This window comes from Lichenostomus cassidix, chromosome 3 (assembly GCF_008360975.1).
Source record: "Lichenostomus cassidix isolate B80296 chromosome 3, HeHo_3.0, whole genome shotgun sequence".
In the NCBI taxonomy this organism is placed as follows: domain Eukaryota; kingdom Metazoa; phylum Chordata; class Aves; order Passeriformes; family Meliphagidae; genus Lichenostomus; species Lichenostomus cassidix.
In genome coordinates, this window is record NC_139483.1 from 34,458,348 (window position 1) to 34,478,591 (window position 20,244).

Consider the following 20,244-nt stretch of genomic DNA (forward strand, 5'->3'; position numbering starts at 1 on the left):
ACAAAATTTATTACTCGGATTTTTTCTATTTTCCTCAATTGTAGTTATTATGCATTACTGATACGGAAATTTCCCATGTAGCCTTTCAAAGTAATAAGGCTGCTTTCAATGTTTTAATGATCATCAAGTTTTCTTCAAACTCATTTTGCAATATTAGCAACCAGAGCACTACTGTGTTCAGGGAAAACAGAACTTTACACACCTACATTTTTACAATTCCAGCAGAAGTCAACCCATTACATGCAAAAACTAACAAAGTTTCATCACCGTTTTCAGCCTTACTTGGAAATAAAGAAAACAGTTTATTAAAAAGGATAGACAATGAATAATGGAAATTACCTAAATGCTCCTAGGATTGTTGAAGAGAGAAAACAAAGTACTATAATCATGATTAAGGTTGCTATAAAAGGCAGAAGCAAATATACAGTACGTACTCTGTGAATTCAACTCGTTTGACTGCATAGGTTGTCTTATCACACTTTGATGTTGCCTTGAAAACATTCCCAAAACCACCTTCACCAATAGGCTTTATTTCTGTAAAATTTTTAAGAAATCTTAAAAAAAAAAAAAAAGAAAAAGAAAAAACACCTTTAATTATACCTAATTTTCAATTTAAGGATATAGAAATAATCTTGACAGATATAATACAGCTACTGAAATATTCTACAGGGATCACTTGACAAATCTACAGGTCTAAATCATAGTCTTGGAGATTAAAACAACAAGGGAAACTGACCCTTGCAGGCCTGTCAGGTAATTACTCTGACATCTTCACATGAATGACATTTGGTTGTGAGCTTTAAATATTATTGCATACCAGTTTCTATGCTATATTTAAAATTTCCAGGAAAAAAAAAATCTAATACCAATTTTCTTTGAAAGATCTTTCCACAACAGCATTTTCCCCTCCTTCTACCATAAACAAACAAACAAATCTAGATTCATACACACCATAATTGCCTTACAAATATTAAATTAAAAAAAGTCCTTCTTACATTTCATTGACAGTGTGTGGACTTCCATTCTCTTCTCCGGTATTCGTGTCCGCATCTGGCAAACCTTCACCTGAATCGGACATATTTTTTTCCTCTTCCTTGCTTCTTACATTAGCAAAATTAGCTGCCAATTTCCTTTAACAAGGATAAAAGCAAAATTTATAATGAGCCATTTTTCTAACACATGATGAGAAAAAATATACTTCCAAATAGTGGCATTTTTACTAGACATACAAAAAATAAAGTGATTTATTTTTACAATATCATTTGCAGGAGATAGCAATCTACAAATAAACACATACCTTTTAGTCTTCAGGGCAGAGCTTGGTGCATTTCTCTACATGGAAAACAGAACAAGTCTAATTGAGGTATCCTGAATATTTTCACTATAATTGGTTTAAAACATATCTGATAACATATCTAGGAACTGCCTATAAATATGATCATCCCTTATGTAAATAATGTAAGAAGAATGAAGCTCTATCTTAGCTCAATGTTCTTCAAATATTCTATGCATAAGAAGATCATTGTTTCCATAGCAAAAAATGAGCTTAGTTTGACTCCTTTTCCTGGGAGTGCTGACATTTGTTCAACACTAAATAAATTTGATCCACACTACAGAGGGAAATTACTGATGGCTAACAGTAAGAATAGATTGAATATTCTTAGGAAAAATGCATGCGTTTTTTAATGATTAGTGGATAAAAGAGCAAACTGATGCTACACTCTGACAAGAAGCAAGCCCTATTCAGGGTCTGAAATGTAATTATGAGGAACACCATTTTAATACTATACCTGAGAAGGTGAAGGCTTTTCACATACTGCCAAGTCTTTCACTTTTTCTGCCAACTCTGCAGCTGAGTCACCAAAGGAAATGCTGCTTTTATTGAAAAATAATGGACTATTTTTAGGTGGAAGTAACACAATAATAAATAAAATTACTGTCACAAGAATAGAAGCAGTACCAAAAAATACAGTTTTTTAAAGCACAACCTGAAAAGGCATTAACCATTGTTACTGATTTAAACTAGAAAATGTCCTGCTTTAAAGTACTGAAGTAACAACACTTAACAATGTACTCCTTTATTTCTATTATGATATGATTCTATGATATCTAGATATCTGTAAGTTATACGTTCTATTATATCTTTTAATTAAGTTAAATGCAAGTTTAATTATTAAACAATAATTTAAGTGTATTAAACAATAAAAGTTTAAATACAATAAATATATTTATTTCAAGGTAGTACAGCCACTTCTAGCATTGTGCAACTGTAAAGCAATCAGATACATAAAAAGAACATAAAAGTGGTAGTGACACTACAGTCAAACTTCTGGTTCTCAAATCACATATGTGCCTTTATGTATGCTCATGTTCTTTTGCTAAGCAAATTTTTCCTTTTGGTGGAAATGAAGATTCATGTAGAATGAAAAAAGGGGAAAAATAAAAAAGGGAGAGAAGGAAGCAGAATATGGAGCACAGGAAAGTAGTGAAATTGAATTATACTGAGTTCACAAGAGTGTCACAATAGGAAAATGAGTGTTAAAATAGCATGAAATAATGCTATGAAATGAGATAGGTTAATCACAGTAAAAATGCTTCTGAAAGACCTACATATGGCAAAATATAAATAAACCAGAAAGCTCTAAACTTATTATAAGCAAGCCCATACAGACTCACATAAAATTGCACAAGTAGAACAAACTTTGCTCTGAAGTTTAAGGAACAGAAGTTTAAACTAAATGGCTTTATACTGCAATAAAACAAACCATGATATATTTTATTTAGAATTAGAGTACATTACCCTCTAAGATTAGTAAGGACATTATTATCATATTAGCAGTGAACCCAACTTACTTTGAGTCAGACTGCATTGGCACCTGAGACAAATTGCTGTAGTTGCTAAGTGTAGAATTGCCATTAGATCTTTCAGATTCCATCTGAAAAAAAGAAAAGCCAAGAATGTTTAACAAAATCACATAAACAAATCCCTAGTGCAAAAGGTGCCATCCAAAGAGGGGAGAGGGAAGATTACAGGGTCCTAAGAGCAAGTTGTTAGTTGCACTAAACATGCAAAGCCATGCAGAAGAAAGACATCTCCTCAATTTCCACCCAGAGAAAGGAAAAATACAGGGCCCTGTCACAGTGAGTGTACTACACAGACACATTACAAAAGCAGAGTATGGATTCTATTCAAAACCAGGATAAGAGTTATGAAAAGTAAATGTCTTCATTGGTTGCTGCGTGTGCAATCTCCTGTGAGGAAAATGAGATATATGTAGGCTTTGGTGCAAGTTACCAGCAGAACTGAAAATCTGAGTCAGTACAAATTGACATTCAATGTCTTCACCACGAAAACACTGCAAAACTTGTACAACTAAATCGGGGTTGAATAACAAAAACTTATCCCATACGCTGAGCAGAGGTTCTTCCCCTTCCTCCCCCTACCATGTAATGAGAGCATAAAGGTAACATTAAAAGCCACACCTGCAATGGATATAGATCATCCCCGCACAAGAAGTAAACAATTTTTTTTTTTAATGTTTCCTAGTTTTCCATCATGGTGTCATGGAAACAAAAACACAGGGTTTATGTTTCAATGAGAGCCAACAAATAACCCCCTTTTTTTAAATACAGAAGTACTGGACTTTTACGGCTTTCTGCCAGTTACATTTTGTTTGTTACACAGACATCACTGAGATTAACAAAAATTAAAACCAAAGCAAAACAACCCACTCCAAATTTAGACTAACTGGTATACCAAGTTCTGCTTGAGGTACTAAATTTAGGACTTTGATGAAAATGAAAAAATCCCTGGGCCTGCAACATAGGAAAATATTAAGAAAGGCTCCTAGATCTTAATAGGCCATTAATTACATGGTTGACTTAAAAACAATTTAAAAAGCATTGAAAATTCACAGTAACAACCAAATAATTTTAAAAGTACTTAAAAGTAAAGATTTCTTCCCTCCCCTATACTGCCATCCTTTACTTTAAACTACACTTCATTTAAATTTGTTCATATGTTCTGTGCATTTCAGAAGTGGGCTTGTGTCTCTGTTGGAATTCTGATAATTTTTTGGACATGTGGGAATAACAGTTGCCAACATGAAGACAAGGGTTCTGCTCTCCAGAGCATGGTGTCAGCAATTGTTTCACTAGTCTCTGCCTTGGATCACTACAGAAGGTAAGTGCTGTTGATTCTGACTCCTCCTTTTGCCTCTCACATTTCACAATAGATTTTTGATCCAACAGAAGACAGTAAAAGAAGTTCATAGCCTGCCAGCTCAAGAACACGTCACATGGAAGACAATTGGTATACAAGTCAGAATTTAGATATTTTTAATACATGTGCATCCTTGAATAACAACATATCAGACCTATTCCGAAAGACAGAAAGATAACAACTATTAGATTTTTTTTATTCCAGAATTTAATATAGAAACACAAAATAAATTCTACTAACAGTAGCCCAACCAACATACTAAAATACGAATTGTTTCCCTCTCTAATGAAATCCATGGAATATGCTTTTAAATACAATGAGGAAATTGGTTCAAAGATTTAAACTTCTGTGTTAAGGCTTAATATAGCACATACTGTCAGAGAGCTTTCCTTATTTACTTTCTCAAATGCTTCTTTCGCAGCAGCTCGTTTTGCAGCAGCTAGAGAAGGTCCAGTGCCCCTTCCATACACACGACCACTAATTGTACAGCTAATAGAATACCTGCAAAATACAACAGGGAGTAAAGTCACACCCCATAAGACAAGTCTTAATTTAATGATTTTTAAATGCTGCAATCAACTGACATTATAGAATGGAAATCTGAAATATACATCTTCAGGACAGTGTTTCCAATATACATTTCTTCTAACTAATAATGGAAGATAACTAATTTGTTGTGCCTTCAAGATAACTTGACCACTTTCAGAGTCTGGTACAATCATGGAAAAGATTATTCTGGGAGGTATTGATGAACGCCTGGAGGACAATGCAGTCATCAGTCACAGCCAGCAGGGATTCATGAAGGCTTAAGTCCTGATTTCCTTCTATGACAGGGTACCCCACCTAGCTGATCTAGGAAAGCCAGGTGGTGTAACCTTTCTGGACTTCGGCAGAGCTTTTGATACCATCCCTCACAGCGTCCTTCCAGACAAAATGTTCAGCACACAGCTGCATAACGATGTTTACATGATGGGTGAGCAACTGGCTCATGGGTTAGGCACAAAGGGTTACAGGGAATGGAGTGACATCAGACTGGGGACCTGTCACTGGTGGGGTTCCACAGGGCTCCATTCTCAGCCCTTTGCTCTTCAACATCTTTATTAACAACTTGTACACAGGACTCGAAGGATACCAAGTAAGTCTGCTGACAAGACTAAATTGGGAGGAGCTGTCAACTCCCTTGAGAGCAGAGAAGCCCCGCAGAGAGACCAACACACTAAAATTAAGAGATGGGCCATCACCAGCCACATGAAATTTAACAAGGGCAAGTGCTGGATTCTGCAGCTGGGATGGGACAACCCAGGCTGTGTGTACAGACTTGCGAACAGGAGGCTGGAAAGCAGCACCACATAAAGGGACCTGTGGGTCCTGGTCGATGGCAAGTTGAACATGAGCCAGCAGTGCCCTGGCAGTCAGGAGGGAAAACCCTGTCCTGGGGAGCATCAGGCACAGAATTGCCAGTTGGGCAAGAGAGGGGATTGTCCTGCTCTGCTCTGCACTGGGGCAGCCTCACCTGTGGTCCTGTGCACAGTTTTGGGTGCCATAATATAAAAATGGCATTAAGTTATTGGGGAGTGTCCAAAGGACAGCAACAAAGATGGTGAAGGGCCTTGAGGGAAAGCCGTGTGAGAAGTGGCTGAGGTCACTTGGTCTGTTCAGTGTGGAGGAGACTGATCTCTCTGGAGACCAGTGACAGGACTCAAGGAGACATCATGAAGCTGAGTCAGGATAAGCTTAGGTTAGATATCAGGAAAAGGTTCTTCCCCCAGAGGGTGGTGGACCAGGCTCCCCAAGGAAGTGGTCACAGCACCAAGCCTGACAGAGTTTAAGAAGCACTTGGACAATGCTCTCAGGCACAAGGTGTGACTAGGTGTGATTCTTTCTAAAGATTCATCTAACATGACCAACGATAAAAAAATGGTAGCATTAGTAAACACAATGAAGTATTAGAAGGAAGCAGGAAGATAAATTATATCTTACATGGGAGCATGGGCATCCCCAGTACGAGTTGTGTCAGCATAATCAACAATTCGCGACGTCATTTGTGAAAAAGTATTTAGTAGGCTGACATAATCTTTGTCTGGTGCAGGTGATGAGGTTCTTTGAGTTGTTGTTCTTTGAGTTGTTGTTGTTCTTTGAGCTGCAAATACTGCAGCTGCTGTATAGGGACTCTCATCCTATAAAACAAACAAAACAGGTAACTTAAAAAATCAAGCTTAAAAAATACATTAACAGTGCACAAGAACTAATACAGCTGCAAGGTTTGTCCACATTTCAAAAGACTCTTAAGAAATCCCCAGTTTGCTTAACTGAGTGCCTTGTGGCAAAGGACAGACATCCCAAGCCTAATTATTACATTTTGAGTAAATGTAAACCTGGCTTTCCAAGTATTACACCTTTGCCTTTAACAACCTCTCACCATGCCTCATCCCACCTCTTTTAGGAAAATATAGGGAATGAGGTGTGAAGAAGGGATGGCAGCAGGATACTGCCGACGCTGCCATTTAGCAAGGGCTGCAAATGCTCCTGTGCATGTTCCAAAGGGGAAAACAGGACTTTTCAGCTGTCTCATGATTAGTCAACATTAGTAACATATCAGTAAACATGCAGCAATTGTGTTAAAGTAATGACAGTGACACAATAAAAGCCATACGGAAACAGGTAAGGAAAGATTTCACTAAAAGGTGCTAAGAAGCATTCAGAAAAAAATAAAGAATGGCAAATAAAGAAGGGCAAAACACTTGGCAGAGAACTAAGGAGCAAAATTCAAACCTAGACTTAATTAAGGAAGGATGGAGTCATATATAACCAGCTATACTGTAAAGAATATAATGACAAGGGAAAAAAGATGAATTAGAACAAGTGAAAGTAAGCAATTTCATTAGCAGAGTGGCAACAGACACACTGAGTAATGCCCTGCAAATATTTTGAAGACACTGAATTACTGAACAGTTATCAAGATAAAAAAGGACCACTGTCCACTCTGGATACAGCAAGGCAGCTTAAAGGCAAATACATTTCCTTATCCTCCTGTAACAGCAGAGGAGGAAACACTCACAATACTAGATATCAACCCTACAGAAGAACAATAAGGAAAACAATTCAGTGATAAACAGTAGAAAATTGCTGAATAAAACAGAACAAAGACAATTTAATTAGAAACTGCTTCAAATGAAACATTTTATTGAAAGTCTGCTTTTAGATATTCATCTTCAACATTTACTAGCAAAAAAACACCAAACCTTAATCCTACTATTTACTTACCTGTTTCTTAATCATTTCCCAAGTATTTTTTGCTGCTACTGCTTTTGCATCTTTTTTACTTTTACCAGTGCCTTTACCATATTCCACACCGTTTATTTTGACCACAACTGTGAACCTGCAATGAAGCAAACTTGTCTAAAACATAGTTACAGTTTCCCACCTATACACTTTAACAACCTTATCAGATTATACTTTGTTTTTATTATCTACAAAGCACTATAGGGTAACTGGGAGGTATTGAAGCAGTAATGTGTTTTTATTATATCAAATCTATGATTATCATAATTCTTCAGTATAAATATGTTTTAAAGTTTCCTCTCTAGTCACAAATACATGTACTTTATTAGTTCCAACAGTATTTTTAACTGCTTAACTGCTTTTTTATATCAAAATAATTTAATTTTTAAAAGCAAAAGAATACATGAGGTCAGCATTGTTACAAGCAAAGTTGTGAGGCCCTAACACCAGGATATACATCTCAGCAATGCAAAATTATACAGAGAGGAAAGATTAGCTAATCTTGATTTCATGAAACTAGATGTGACATTACATTCACCTTTAATACCCTGTGACATACAGTACTTAGTAAGTGCAAAAACATCTGGTGCTTTGTGAGACATTAATTTAAAGGCAGTCACAAAACAAGCCTCACCAAAACAAAGACCGAAACAAAACAAAACAAACAAAAAAAAGACAAACAAACAAACAAACGAAGAAAAACCCCAGTCCTGCCTTTCTGCCTTTCTCTCCTGGAAACATCTGCCTGCTGATGGGAAGCAGTAAGCAAATTCCTTATTTTGCTTAGGTTACGCATGCAGCTATTCTTCATCCATTAAACTGTCTTCATCTCGATCTGCAAGTTTTTCTCCCTTTCACCTTTCTGATTCTTTCCCTGTTCCACTGGGGGAAAGTGAGTAGTTGGCTGGGGGTTTCACTGCCTCCTGGGGTTGACCACCACTGTGTCCTAATAATGAATGGTTGGGTTTTGGACGATCGGTCCTCACACAGATCTGACTAATCCTGCAGCTGCAAATCCCCTAATGGTTCTGGTACTGCCTCTGCACGAAAGGCAACAGAAGAGAAAACAACTGGATTTCTGCCTTTGTCAGCAGCATAAACTTGTAACTAGTTAAAGTGACCGTTAGAGCCTCAGGGCACATCTGCATTTCAGACTGCAGCAGAGCAGGGAAACACTCACAGCCAAAATTACACCATGAGCTTCTCTGTGGGCAAACTTGTCTCAAATAGTGCAGCGAGTTTAGGAACTCACTTTTTTCATTATTCCAACTTCATTCTCCACTTCCCTTTAATGAAATGTTGGGGTGGAAAATGACGAAGATACAGAACAGTGCTTGCTCTCATTGTGTAAGCAAGGCTTAACAAGAAATCTTAAGGGGGCCAACAGTAGGACAAGGCACACCCATAGTGTGCCATATACTCTACACATAGGAAACAGCAAAGAAAATAAACCCAACCAAGTATCTCTGCATCATGCCTCGGACAACTGTGGGATGATTTATGAGATGGAACACAGCACAGAAAAGTTAGAGAGCCACCTCACAACCAGCAGTGGTCAACGCATCCTGTCAGCAGTCCAAGCACTGGGAAAGAGCAGCACAATGGCACTGAAGGAGGTTTAGAGCCCACATCACTACAGCCAGACACTTTACACTGTATCCTTGGGATACCACAAGTTACCCAGGATTTTTCTCGATATCAGTGTGACCCAATGGGCTGAATTGCATTTGTGAATGTAGCAGAACACACACAAAAACAATGAGAAAGCTCAACAAATGGGATAAATAATTTGGAACGTATGGAAGTTCTGTCAGTCCCGTGCCATTACTTTCAAAGCACGAAGATGTTGCTGTGTGATCACAGCTGTGGTCATTACTGCAATAAGGGTTACTTTTTTGAATTGCATGAGCCACATGGGGAAAAGTTTAAGATAATTGATTAATGTTGGATATCCAGATAACATTTATTAATTTATTCTGGGATGTTAGTCATTTAAGAATAAGTCTGCATAGAAAGTGCTGGCTGACAACATGCAAGACATTAAAAGAAACATTAATTATTAGCATAAGGCTTGTCTTCAAGCTAGCAAAACTTGCTAGCAAACTAGCAAAAAGTATTTTTAAAAAATCACACAAGGAAATATTACAGCTCTTGAGTATCTACAACCTTTGGCAAGGGAAAAATACACTATAACAATGTTAAAAAATAAAATATATTCCATCACCTGTAATTGTCTGTAAAAGAGAAAGCAAAACTTCTTAAGCAAAAGGCCCTTTTCTTGTAAGAGATGTTAAAAAATAAACTACACATTAAACATGTTAGTACCCAATCAATTAATACACCCAACCTTAATAGTTAGAAATCAACAATGCTTTGCAAAACTAAACAAAAATCAAAGCACCTAAATTATCACAGATCATAAACTGAAACACTTGCTGTAACCCAGTCCACCTCCTGAGAGATTTCATGGGACATGCATAACATACAATAGTTACCAGTAAGTACCAGGTGCATTGCCGGTACTTTCTGAAAAAGAGCCATCATCTTTGAAGTAAGTTTTCTCCTTAAACTGTATCACATGATGTCCTCCCTATGCACCTACCATTCAATTCATGGTTTCAACCAGCTCTCCTGCTACGTATGTGCTTTCAGCAATTAACATTTGTGACTGCAAGCTTTACCCTACTTGTTCATTGCAGGAGGAGCCCTGCAATGAACATTGCAGTTATTGACATGCAGAGTTAACTTACTCAGGATCATGAGATGGGCCTGTCATATTGACGGTGTCATAAACCACTGAAAGTTTATGTATTTGACAGTGATGGTTGATCAACTTCATAAATTCACGATCCATTTTGACACAATCTTCAACAGATTCTGCAAAGTAACGTTTAAAGATGTGTTTGTCACTCTAGACAGAAAGACAGCCCCTAATCCTGACAGATAGATCACTGGTATGATAAAAAATAGAACATTGGTGGCAGTAACAAAGTTCATGGAAAACTAATTCGAATTTCTAATTCAAATGATTGGTCTGCAAAAGTTTTTGAAGTCACTGCTCGGAATAACATTTTAGAAAGCAGAGTGGAGAATTTAGTCATTAGAAAAGATTTCTGATCAGATTTCTTGACAGAAAAAAACCTAAATCATCCACTGAATTCGGTGGGAGCAAAATGATCAGTAACGTTTCTCCGGAATTAGAATCGCTTCCTTCGGAGGACCACCCGGTGGCATTCGAGCAATACCCCTTCGAGCAGCCATGATGCCAGGCGCACCCGCACGGACCGAGATGCCCCCAGGCTGCCGCCGCGGGCCAGGCTGCTGCAGCCGGGATGCAGGCACCGCATCTCGGCGGGACCGCACGGACCCCTGCCCTCCCTCTCTCCCTCCGCCCGCCCCGCCGGTACCTCCGAGCCGCAGCCGACGCTCCGCGATCCGCGGGAGCTGCAGCAGTCAGCCCGGCGCTCCGCAGACCCCGCCCCGTTTCGTTTCCCGCTGGTTTCGCCCGGCTCGCGGGAAAGCGAAAGCGAAAGGGCGGCGGGAGCGAAAGGGCGGGAGAGCTCCGCAGGGAGCGGGGCAGCTCCGGCCCGGGGCCGCGGGGAGCCGCGCTCTGCCCGGCGCTCCTGAGCTCACGGGCAACGAGGCCTCCAAGGCAAGCGAGCCGCTTCGCACGCACCTGACCCCCCAGCCTTGCCCCTGAACATTCTGAACATTTTCCAAGCACAGTCAGTTGATGAGAAAACTGAAAATAAAAGGAAATAAAAAAATAAGTTTAAAATATAATTATCATTCATGGTTAAACTGCTTCAATTCTGTAGCTGAATGTTTCTAGTAAAAATGTATCCCTTATATAATCTTATAAGACATTTATTTTCCAACTATGACCTCTTTGACCAACAGTCAAACAAAGCACAAATATTTTGTGTAAATGTACCTTTTCCCAAAAGTACACCTAGGATCCACTGCTCACTGACTGCAATGCAGTGCTCTCTGAAACAAATGCCATCTTCTTGATCAGAATGAACCCTAGAAATTCAGCTATTTTTAATCACTCTTCTGTGTGAATTCTGAAAAACAGTAATTCAGTAGAGACACACGAAATCCACATACTTAGCACCTTATCCATCTTATCAAGCAAAAGTAGCCCATTTTATTGGAGTCATCTAGAGCAATTTTATTAAAACTCCTCTAACTGCCTTAACTATGGATCCTTAACCATCTCTGTTTCTTCCCAGAATCCCCATCTCTCCTCCAAGGCTTGTCTTCTGTAGTTTTACTTGCTGTATGCCAAGCTCTTGGGCACACTTATTTTGGCCTAGCATGTGACTCAATGCCTTCAGACAGGGAGATCGCCATCAAAGGTGGAGTTTTTAGAACTGAAAGTGACCTGGAGTGAACTTCCAGTTTTTGGTAAGAGACAAAGTTTCCTCCAGCTTTGTGAATTGCAGTTAATTATTGATGTCTAATCAACATTAGCAGTAGTAAACACTAATAAAGTTTTAAAAAATTGCTTGCTGGCTGTTAAAAAATACCTTGGGTTTATCAAAACATTATCAATGAACAAGAGCCTGTTAAATTTCACCTTGGAGAAAATGATCAATTCTGAAACAGCCTTTGGTATATATACCTGAAAATTTTGTTCTATGAAGCCATTCAGGCCTTCATTTGAATGCCTTTCTGGTTCTTTTGCTCTAGAAAATATTGACCTTTGGAGTTTCAAATATTCCATTATTATACAGGTTCCGCGAATAGTGGCGTTACAGTGGAGTTATTGACTTTGGCTTTACTAGGAATGTTTGCTTTTGGATGATTCAATCCTGGTGTCTGCGGCTGCCGTGCCCGCAGGTAACTGCAGGAGGACACACTCCAGAAGGGAACAGGGGAGCCGGGAAAACCGAACTGAACCGAATCTTTTGCGTGTGTCCTCCTCGTTCAGGTCCCTGCTCACCAGCTCCCGTGCACGGAATGCTTCGGAGCGCAAATTACAGACTTCGGCACCTTCGGGCGCCACGCAGCGACCCCGCGCAGAGAGCTCGCTGCTGCCGCTCCCGAAGGCTGGTGACAAGCTTCCCCAGCGAGAGCAGCCACGGGCCCGCGGCTGGCACAGCCAGCGGGGAGGCTTTTCCGGGTGGAAGCGCTGCTGGGGAAATCCTTTCTCGGCAAAGCTGTTCCCTGGCAGCATCTCAACAGGTGTTTTCCAATCGGCCCCCAGCTGTCCCGTTGCCGCCCGCAGAGATAAAAACCAAAGCAAAACACCAAACATCAAACCGCACACCCCAAACCCCGCCCCGCGGCCGCACCCACGCCACGCCCGGGGCGCTGTGTCGCCGCTCCCCCTTCCCGGGCTGAGCCCGCCCCGCCACGGCTCCCTCTCCCCTCGGGCTCCGCGCCCGCCCACGGCCCGCACGGCAAGAGGCGCGCCGGGCGCTGCGGCTCCCAGCGGCAGCCGGGGCACGGGAGCTCTCGCGGCCTTTCTTCTGCCCCAGCCCCGCACACGCTCTCGGGATTCGGGCAGGGTCTCCTCAGAGCCTCTTGCAGGACCCTGCGCGCTTTCAACCCTCCTTTTCCGGGGGGCAGCTGAGAGGGCCGAGCTCCGCCCGCGCCCCGCCCCGCGGGCCTGAGGCGAGGGGCGGGCCCGAGGCGAGGGGCGGGTTCCGGGCGGGTTCCGGGCGGCCCCGCCGCGCTGTGCCGGGCACGGGCGGCTCTGCCGGCGGTCAGGGGCGCTACCCTGCGCCGTTGGAGCGGGGCGGCTCTGGCGGGAGGCGGCGCCATGGGGCTGCACGGCGTCAAGGCGGTGTTCTTCGACCTGGACAACACGCTGATCGACACGGCGGCGGCCGGGCGGCGCGCCATCGAGGAGGTACTGCCCTTGTCCCCCTTCCGACGCGGGGCCCGCGGCCACCGCTTCTCCCGGCCCCGCGGTGCCGCGCGTGTCCCGCTCCCTCCCTCCCCCGTCGACACGCAGCCGGGGCCGCTCCCCGCAGCGTCCTGCCGCGCTCATCCCCCGCGTCCCTTGCAGGTGATCAGCGCCCTGCAGTCCAAGCACCGCTACGGGGAGGAAGAGGCCCGCGCCGTCTGCGATAAGGTGCAGGCCAAGCTCCTCAAGGAGTGCCATGATCCCGCCAAGATGTGCATCACCGACCTGCGGATTTCGCATTGGGAGGAGGCGATCCAGGAGACCATCGGGGGCGAGGCGAACCGCGACCTGGCGGCCGAGTGCTATTACCTGTGGAAGACGACGCGGCTGCAGCACCTGACGCTGGCCGAGGACACGCGGGCCATGCTGACCGAGCTGCGGAAAGGCCTCCGCCTCCTGCTGCTCACCAACGGCGACAGGCAGACGCAGAGGGAGAAGATCGAGGCGTGCGCCTGCCAGCCCTACTTCGATGCCATCGTTGTGGGGGGAGAGCAGAAAGAGGAGAAGCCGGCGCCATCCATATTTCATTACTGTTGCGATCTCCTGGGGGTGCAGCCCTCAGAGTGTGTGATGGTCGGTGACTCTCTAGATACAGATATTCAAGGCGGCCTGAATGCTGGCTTGAAAGCAACGGTCTGGTTAAACAAAGCAATGACCGCCCCAGTAGATACCTCCCCCGTACCTCATTATATTATTTCTTCTGTACTGGATCTTCCAGCAGTTTTACAGAAGATGGAGCACAACGTTAATGCTAAGTTAGGAACTGACCATATGGCTAGTAGCAATGAAGCACATTGATGATGGTTCCAGCATACTGAGACCTGCTGAGCTATTAGGTGATGCTCTTTTGAAAAATCTGACCCTAGGAGTTTGAACTCATCTACGGTATGCTCTTTTAAACAGCAGAGGGATGAATAAGAGCACAGTTGTCAGTGAAAACAGAATAGAAACACAGTTATATTAATTTAAATTATGCGAGTGCGGTTAATTTAATACAACTGCCTCTGTCTGGAAATTGCTTTGACAGACCGTGGCAAAAGTCTATCTGTCTCTGACCTAAGTTGCCAGTATCTTGTTTTTATAGTGGAAAAGGAAATTTGAGTGTTCTGAGCTTTCACACATTTTGCTGACTTGCAAGCTTAGCAGAAGCTTCAGTTCCAACCTTGTGAGCAGTGTGTAAGAGAAGGTGCGAAAGAGACAGTGGCACAATCTGGTAAATCTTCACAATTGATCTGCAGTTTATCTCAGGAACTGGAGTGAATTTTGTTATTTCCCAGACTGAGAAATACTCTGCCTTTGATCTTTTTTACAAGTTTTAGAATTTTTTTCAGACTTTGCAGTGATGTTTCTTTTATGGAATCTATATCTGTTGCCAAAAGTACTTAAATGTACATCCAAAATTTGCTTTTTTTATCGGGGACCATTTCTCAGAGGGACTTGATGGATAAGCTTTTACTTTATATTATCTTGGTGCTTAAGGAGATATGCAGTATACTGGTGATTCACATTATGATTTTTGTTGAAATGGATAAAACAGGGATATTTTCAATGATGTTACTGTACTGTCAAACTCTTCAAAAGCTAATATTGTTACGTCTGATTTTATTAGTCAATTTTGATCAGACTTTTTGGAGAAATTGTTCATAGTCTTGCTCAGGTGTATGACTACTCAGATTTAACTGTAGGATCAGTGCCTTTTTTGACTGTTTTAATGGCACTGCTTTATAATCCCTCCTTACTCCAGTTTCCACATGTAATTAATGTGATTTATTCTGGAGAAAATACGAGCTAGTTGTCTGTAAATGGCTTTCATGACTCTCCTCTAGGAAACTGGAAAATTATGTCATATGTTTTACAGTACTGTATACAACTCTGTAAGGTATATGTGATATTTCTACTACATGTGGGAGATTACTCTCTAAAACAGTAAGGTTTCTCTTTGCAAGATCATTATATTTATTTTTTCTGTGCCTCATATTCTTACTATATAATGGGGAAGTATTCTCTCATTAAATGGAAATGTATACACTTGTTGGAGAATCTGTGGTTTTCAACCCTATTTGCTATATATACACTAGGATGAGTATCATATATGAAAAATCAGATTTTATATTTTACAATAATTCCATGACAAATCTTCTGAGAAAAGGGTTATTAGGCTGGTGGCAAAAGAGTGTCTGGTATGTGGGCAGCAATAAAAAGTACAGAAACCTAACAATGAAATGGGTGTGTAGAAGAAATTCTTTGTATGACAAACATTCATGTTAAATTAATCAAAGGAACCTAAGTTAATGCAGTTGAGTCTTGCACAGGATGACAAAGTCAGTTTGGAGGAGGTTATTACTGGGCTGGGTCAAATTATTTGACAAGGAATTTAGGTTGGATCAAAATATGTTGCTCCTACATTGAAGAGTAGGGAAAAAAGTAAATTTGGAACCTCTTTGACCCATTTGTCCCTTAAAAAAGGTAAAGCAGTCCAGGTTCCTTGTCTTACCTAGCCAAGACTGTTGAGACATTAGGATTAAGGAAGAGTACAGGGACAGACCCCCCCTATTCCTTTGAGGAAATGGGAATATGCTGAAAACAGTCCAATTACAGTGGTATAGTAACAAGAGCCAGTGGGACTGACTTGTCACACCTTCTGAAGGAAGAGGCCTATGTTAAGATTTTATTTTGCATTTGAAGAGTGTGAAAACAATCACTGACTTAGCTGATGAGTGAAGCATTGCTAGTAACATTTCTTATAATCAATGATTGAGAGAAGAATAATAAAGATCCTTGAGCCTGTGAGGGATACTGCGCAAAAATAGAAATGTTTCCAAAAGGTTAGAGAGATCCCTGAAGTAATCTGACTATACCATCTGATACAAAAGCAACAACTTACAACAACATCCCAAAGGAGCTGCAGGGTAACTGACTCTGCCTTGTTTGCACAGCAACAGGGTAGTAGAACTTGGGTCAGAATGAGGTTTCTGCTACAGCTGATATTTAAAATAACAAATACTAATAATTTGCAAGTCTGTCCGTGGACTTGAAGGATGTATATCTACTTACATATATACATATATATGCCAGGTTACCATTTTTTAATCTAAGTTGAGGCTCATATTCTCTTGCCACTGCATCATTCTGAAGTGGCATGCTGAGCCTGCTTATTGTATGAAGGGTCTCTTGTTTTAGAGGAGACTACTCTCTGTTTTGCACATGGCCAGCCATTTCTTTACATCTCTGACTCAGTGGAAAACCACAGTAACTGCACCCTCAGGTGACTGTGCGGTCTGTAGAAGCCACACCCGAGTAATTTTTCCATTTCTGAGTCCTGTACTGGGCTGGATGTGGCTACTGGAGTCCAGATCGGGAAACACAGTTAAGATGCTTCCTTAAAACAAGAAGAAATAATAGAAGACTTTTCTCTATCTAGGGCCCTTCTTAGAAGCAGTTACCCAGTAAGGTGGATTAGGTATCTGGAAATGTCTCTGAATACTCAAGATGTTTTTCTTGGATGGAGCTCTTGCAGAAAGGGTATGAAAAATAATTACATCTAGTAAATTGGGAACATAAATGTAGTGATGGGATAATTTTCACATCAGAAGCAGGAACAAATCAATAAAACAGTCTATTAACAGTTCCCATTAAGTTCTGGTTTTGCTTAGTGTTACACTCTATTAGCTAAGTTATCTAGTTTAAGCTATATTGCTAAAACATGCTAAATAAAAAGAGGAAAAAGAAATTCTCCAACTCTATTTTTAAGACCCTTTTTTTCCAGATAAATATTACCTCCTGAGGTTAATCTACAGTAACGTTGATTTTAGTGAAATGAACTTAAACAATAGGTTAATACCAGCTGTATTTTAATTCTTGATTTAAAATAACCCATGTACTAGTCTAATAAAAGTATTTTGTTTATAAAACATATGTTTGAACACTCTGCATCGCTGTGGATAAGTACGTTTGAGACCTGGTTTATGACAAAAGGCAAGAGTTCCGTTTGTGTTTTAAAATAGCACAGAATTAAGATTTGAAATCCAGGACCTCATGTTTAGATGTGGTGACTGGGTGTAGTTTCTGTAATTTCAAACAGAGGCTGAACATAATTGTGTATTTATGAAGATTCATGGCCAGAGTGCATGTTGAATCGCCAAGTGCAGTTCAGTGGTAGCAGAGCTTGACTTGTCAAGCTGAATGCCAGCTCAGATAAGCCTAAGTGTCCTGATGTCATGGCACTGGCTGCTGCAACAGTGTAACAACAGACTGCAAAGCAGAGAAGATTAATAAATACAGAAATCTCAATCCAGAGGACCCATTCTGGCAGGTTACAGGTGCACAAAACCATATTTGAGCTATTTTGTTTGTCACTGTGTTAATTAGGAGAGGGGAGAGTAGGAGGTTGCTCACCTTGTGGCTTTCTTGACTGCAGAAAAGAAAGTTGTTACTTCCTTAGAGTTTTCTGTTGGGTAATGGAACAAAGTTCATCTTATGGACCTGTGGAGATAGATGAAAAGAGGTGGAAAGGTACTTAAAGTCACTGCAGATGAGGATAGAACATTAAACTGAGTAAAGGGGGGCTCAGCCTCTATCACAAGCACTTGGCCATGCCAGCAAGCTGCCTGAGGCATCACACCCCTGCACAGCACAGCCCTTCTGTTCTTGTGGAGAAAGCTTTGCATATGTAGAGCATTTAGCTGGACAGTGACAGCCTCAGAGATGAGGGTGTTTTCTTACACACTTGAAAAACTTCAGCAGAAAGTTAGTGATCTTACAAGCTGACCTGAATGTTTTATACAGGAAATAAGCACCTTTCATTAGAGTACTACAAAGAGGTGAGATGTTTGGATTACGGTTAAGGTTTTTCCACTCCCTGCAGCGTAAGGTTTTCATATTCCCTGAGATACAGACAACGGTCAACTTGCTGTGCCCCAGCTAACTGGAACTAGTTGAGTTTGTCTCTTCCTCTGAAGCTTCTCTTACATGACAACACCAGTATCAGGGCTTTGAGCTAAATTGAAGTAGTCTGATCCATCACAGTAACTTCTCATAAGCAATGATTTGTTTTTCAACTTTGGCTCTAAAATGTGCCAGTTACTATGAGGCCTTTAAAAAACAATTTTAAATCCTACCTTAATTCTATACTAACAAAACTCATCATCTGGAAATTGTTTGAACATGTTGAGAAGTATGACAGAGAAAGGCAATGTATCTCTGCTGTACGTAGCATATACTGTCCTTTTGTGCACAGCTTTTGCCATCAGCCTTGCAGTGGGATTGTCTCCATTATACCCTGCTTTCTAGATCACGCTGTGCACATACAAGAGACACAACAATGCAGAGATGATGTCAGCTGTGCCTAAAGCTAAAACTGCAACTTTTTGCCTATGTTGCAAGGGACCTGGAACAGAAAATCACGTTGCCTGCTCCATATAGCATATTTTGACCTTTTATTCCATCCGCTAAAAACAAGGTTGCATGAGAGCCTTCTGCTGAACAGCCCTCAAGTGCCAGAAAAATAATGTACTTTAAAAAAAATGAAATTAAACCATGGTGCTAAAATACGAAATTGCTCTTCTTAATAGTGCAAGCCATGTTTCTTAAGTCAACAGTTCACGAAGGACCAGATGATAATGTCTCATAGGGTCTTGTTTAACAGGAAAAATGTTGCCATTTACATCTGTGGACCTTCACACGTTCAAGTAAGATTTGCATGCTCATTTCTGTAAGATCGTCTGACATGGACCTCTGCCTTCCACTTCTCCTCCTGCAGCTAACTGATCTTCATCTGTTTTGTCAGCTACATTTCCATATCTTTCTGAATCACAGCAATATGTAGCATTTTGGATGAAGTTGGCAGAGGACTGCAATAAAAACCACTGCAAGAGAGGCATCTTTTGTTACAAGATTGTTAAGGACCAGCTTCACAGCAGCCTTGTGCTTCAAGCATGCTTCTTTTAAATGGTCTTTCCTTCAAAGAAACTTACATTCATATCACACAGACAAGGCAAATTTTTCATTTAAGAAAAAAAATTTAAAATGTTGGGGTGAAAAACAGAAAAAAAAAGCCTCCAAACAAAATCCTCTCTTAGACACATACAAATATTAAGGTTTATCAGACAAGTTTCAAATACCATATCTAAGATACTTTTCTTCAAGTTTTAAAATCAGTTTTTACTTGGTTACTTGAGTAAAGAAGCGTGTGTTGGGAGGAAGACAAAGCACTACTTATCATTTCAGCAGTTTCTCAGTGTCTGTTCAGTCTGTCTGTCACTGGCCATCAAATTTTTCTGTCTAATATATTCACAAACAACTTTATCACACTGAGATAATCCAATTTACTTATATTTTGGGAATAAGATTACTAGGCAACATGGAAGAAACCAGAAATGTTAACTTCAAGTTCAATTTAATACATGTTATTCAAAGTATTTAATCTATAAATGCACATTTTTGTAAAGTGTTTTTTCGTATTTTGTCCCGGAAATGTTTCTTTTGCTACAGCATCAATATTTCAAAAATCACAGAACCACAGAATCAGTTAAGCTGGAGAAGATCTTTGAGACCACCAAGTCCAACCTGTGACCAAACACCACTTTGTCAACTACAACATGGCACTGAGTGCCACATCCAGTCTTTCCTTAAACACCTCCAGGGATGGTGACTCCAGCTCATGCATTAAAGTACAGGGCCAGTGAGGTACAGAGTTGTATCTAAGTTTATATGACTGTGGTAATCTAAGATCTATGCTTTAGATCAAGGAATTACGATTTTTTTTCTACTTTTCAGTGATTTTAGGGAGTTACTTAGAAGTTACGGCTTTTTTTTCACCCCCCAG

The 20,244-nt window shown here is 40.8% G+C and overlaps 4 protein-coding genes across 5 annotated transcripts in view; 2 read left to right on the forward strand and 2 right to left on the reverse strand.

Annotated features, from left to right (window-relative positions):
- The window catches only part of EIF2AK2 (eukaryotic translation initiation factor 2 alpha kinase 2), a 22,808-nt gene extending 11,758 nt beyond the window's left edge, over positions 1-11,050 (reverse strand). The window contains exons 1-10 of one of the 2 annotated variants that reach the window (XM_085055242.1): positions 10,912-11,050; positions 10,255-10,381; positions 7,487-7,601; positions 6,203-6,399; positions 4,621-4,723; positions 2,854-2,936; positions 1,791-1,875; positions 1,298-1,332; positions 996-1,130; positions 435-554 (exon numbers count right to left, since the gene is read on the reverse strand). In XM_085055242.1, the coding sequence (XP_084911368.1) occupies positions 435-554; positions 996-1,130; positions 1,298-1,332; positions 1,791-1,875; positions 2,854-2,936; positions 4,621-4,723; positions 6,203-6,399; positions 7,487-7,601; positions 10,255-10,358 (977 nt within the window). In that variant the 5' untranslated portion in view covers positions 10,359-10,381; positions 10,912-11,050. Of the gene's footprint in view, positions 1-434; positions 555-995; positions 1,131-1,297; positions 1,333-1,790; positions 1,876-2,853; positions 2,937-4,620; positions 4,724-6,202; positions 6,400-7,475; positions 7,602-10,254; positions 10,382-10,911 lie in introns of both variants that reach the window. The other variant, XM_085055241.1, reaches the window with a different exon arrangement.
- On the forward strand, positions 2,932-11,358 carry LOC146439441 (uncharacterized). The gene is made up of 2 exons (XM_085055249.1): positions 2,932-4,183; positions 10,706-11,358. Exons 1-2 carry the CDS (start codon positions 4,020-4,022, stop codon positions 11,202-11,204), a joined length of 663 nt encoding a protein of 220 aa, XP_084911375.1. The 5' UTR covers positions 2,932-4,019; the 3' UTR covers positions 11,205-11,358.
- A 1,808-nt stretch (positions 11,359-13,166) lies between these two features.
- On the forward strand, positions 13,167-17,332 carry NANP (N-acetylneuraminic acid phosphatase). The gene is made up of 2 exons (XM_085055246.1): positions 13,167-13,364; positions 13,524-17,332. Exons 1-2 carry the CDS (start codon positions 13,275-13,277, stop codon positions 14,217-14,219), a joined length of 786 nt encoding a protein of 261 aa, XP_084911372.1. The 5' UTR covers positions 13,167-13,274; the 3' UTR covers positions 14,220-17,332.
- RMDN2 (regulator of microtubule dynamics 2) overlaps positions 13,923-20,244 on the reverse strand; it is a 142,946-nt gene continuing 136,624 nt past the window's right edge. The window contains exons 10-11 of the mRNA XM_085055245.1: positions 17,817-17,903; positions 13,923-14,041 (exon numbers count right to left, since the gene is read on the reverse strand). Of these exons, the coding sequence (XP_084911371.1) occupies positions 17,859-17,903 (45 nt within the window). The 3' untranslated portion in view covers positions 13,923-14,041; positions 17,817-17,858. The remainder of the gene's footprint in view (positions 14,042-17,816; positions 17,904-20,244) is intronic.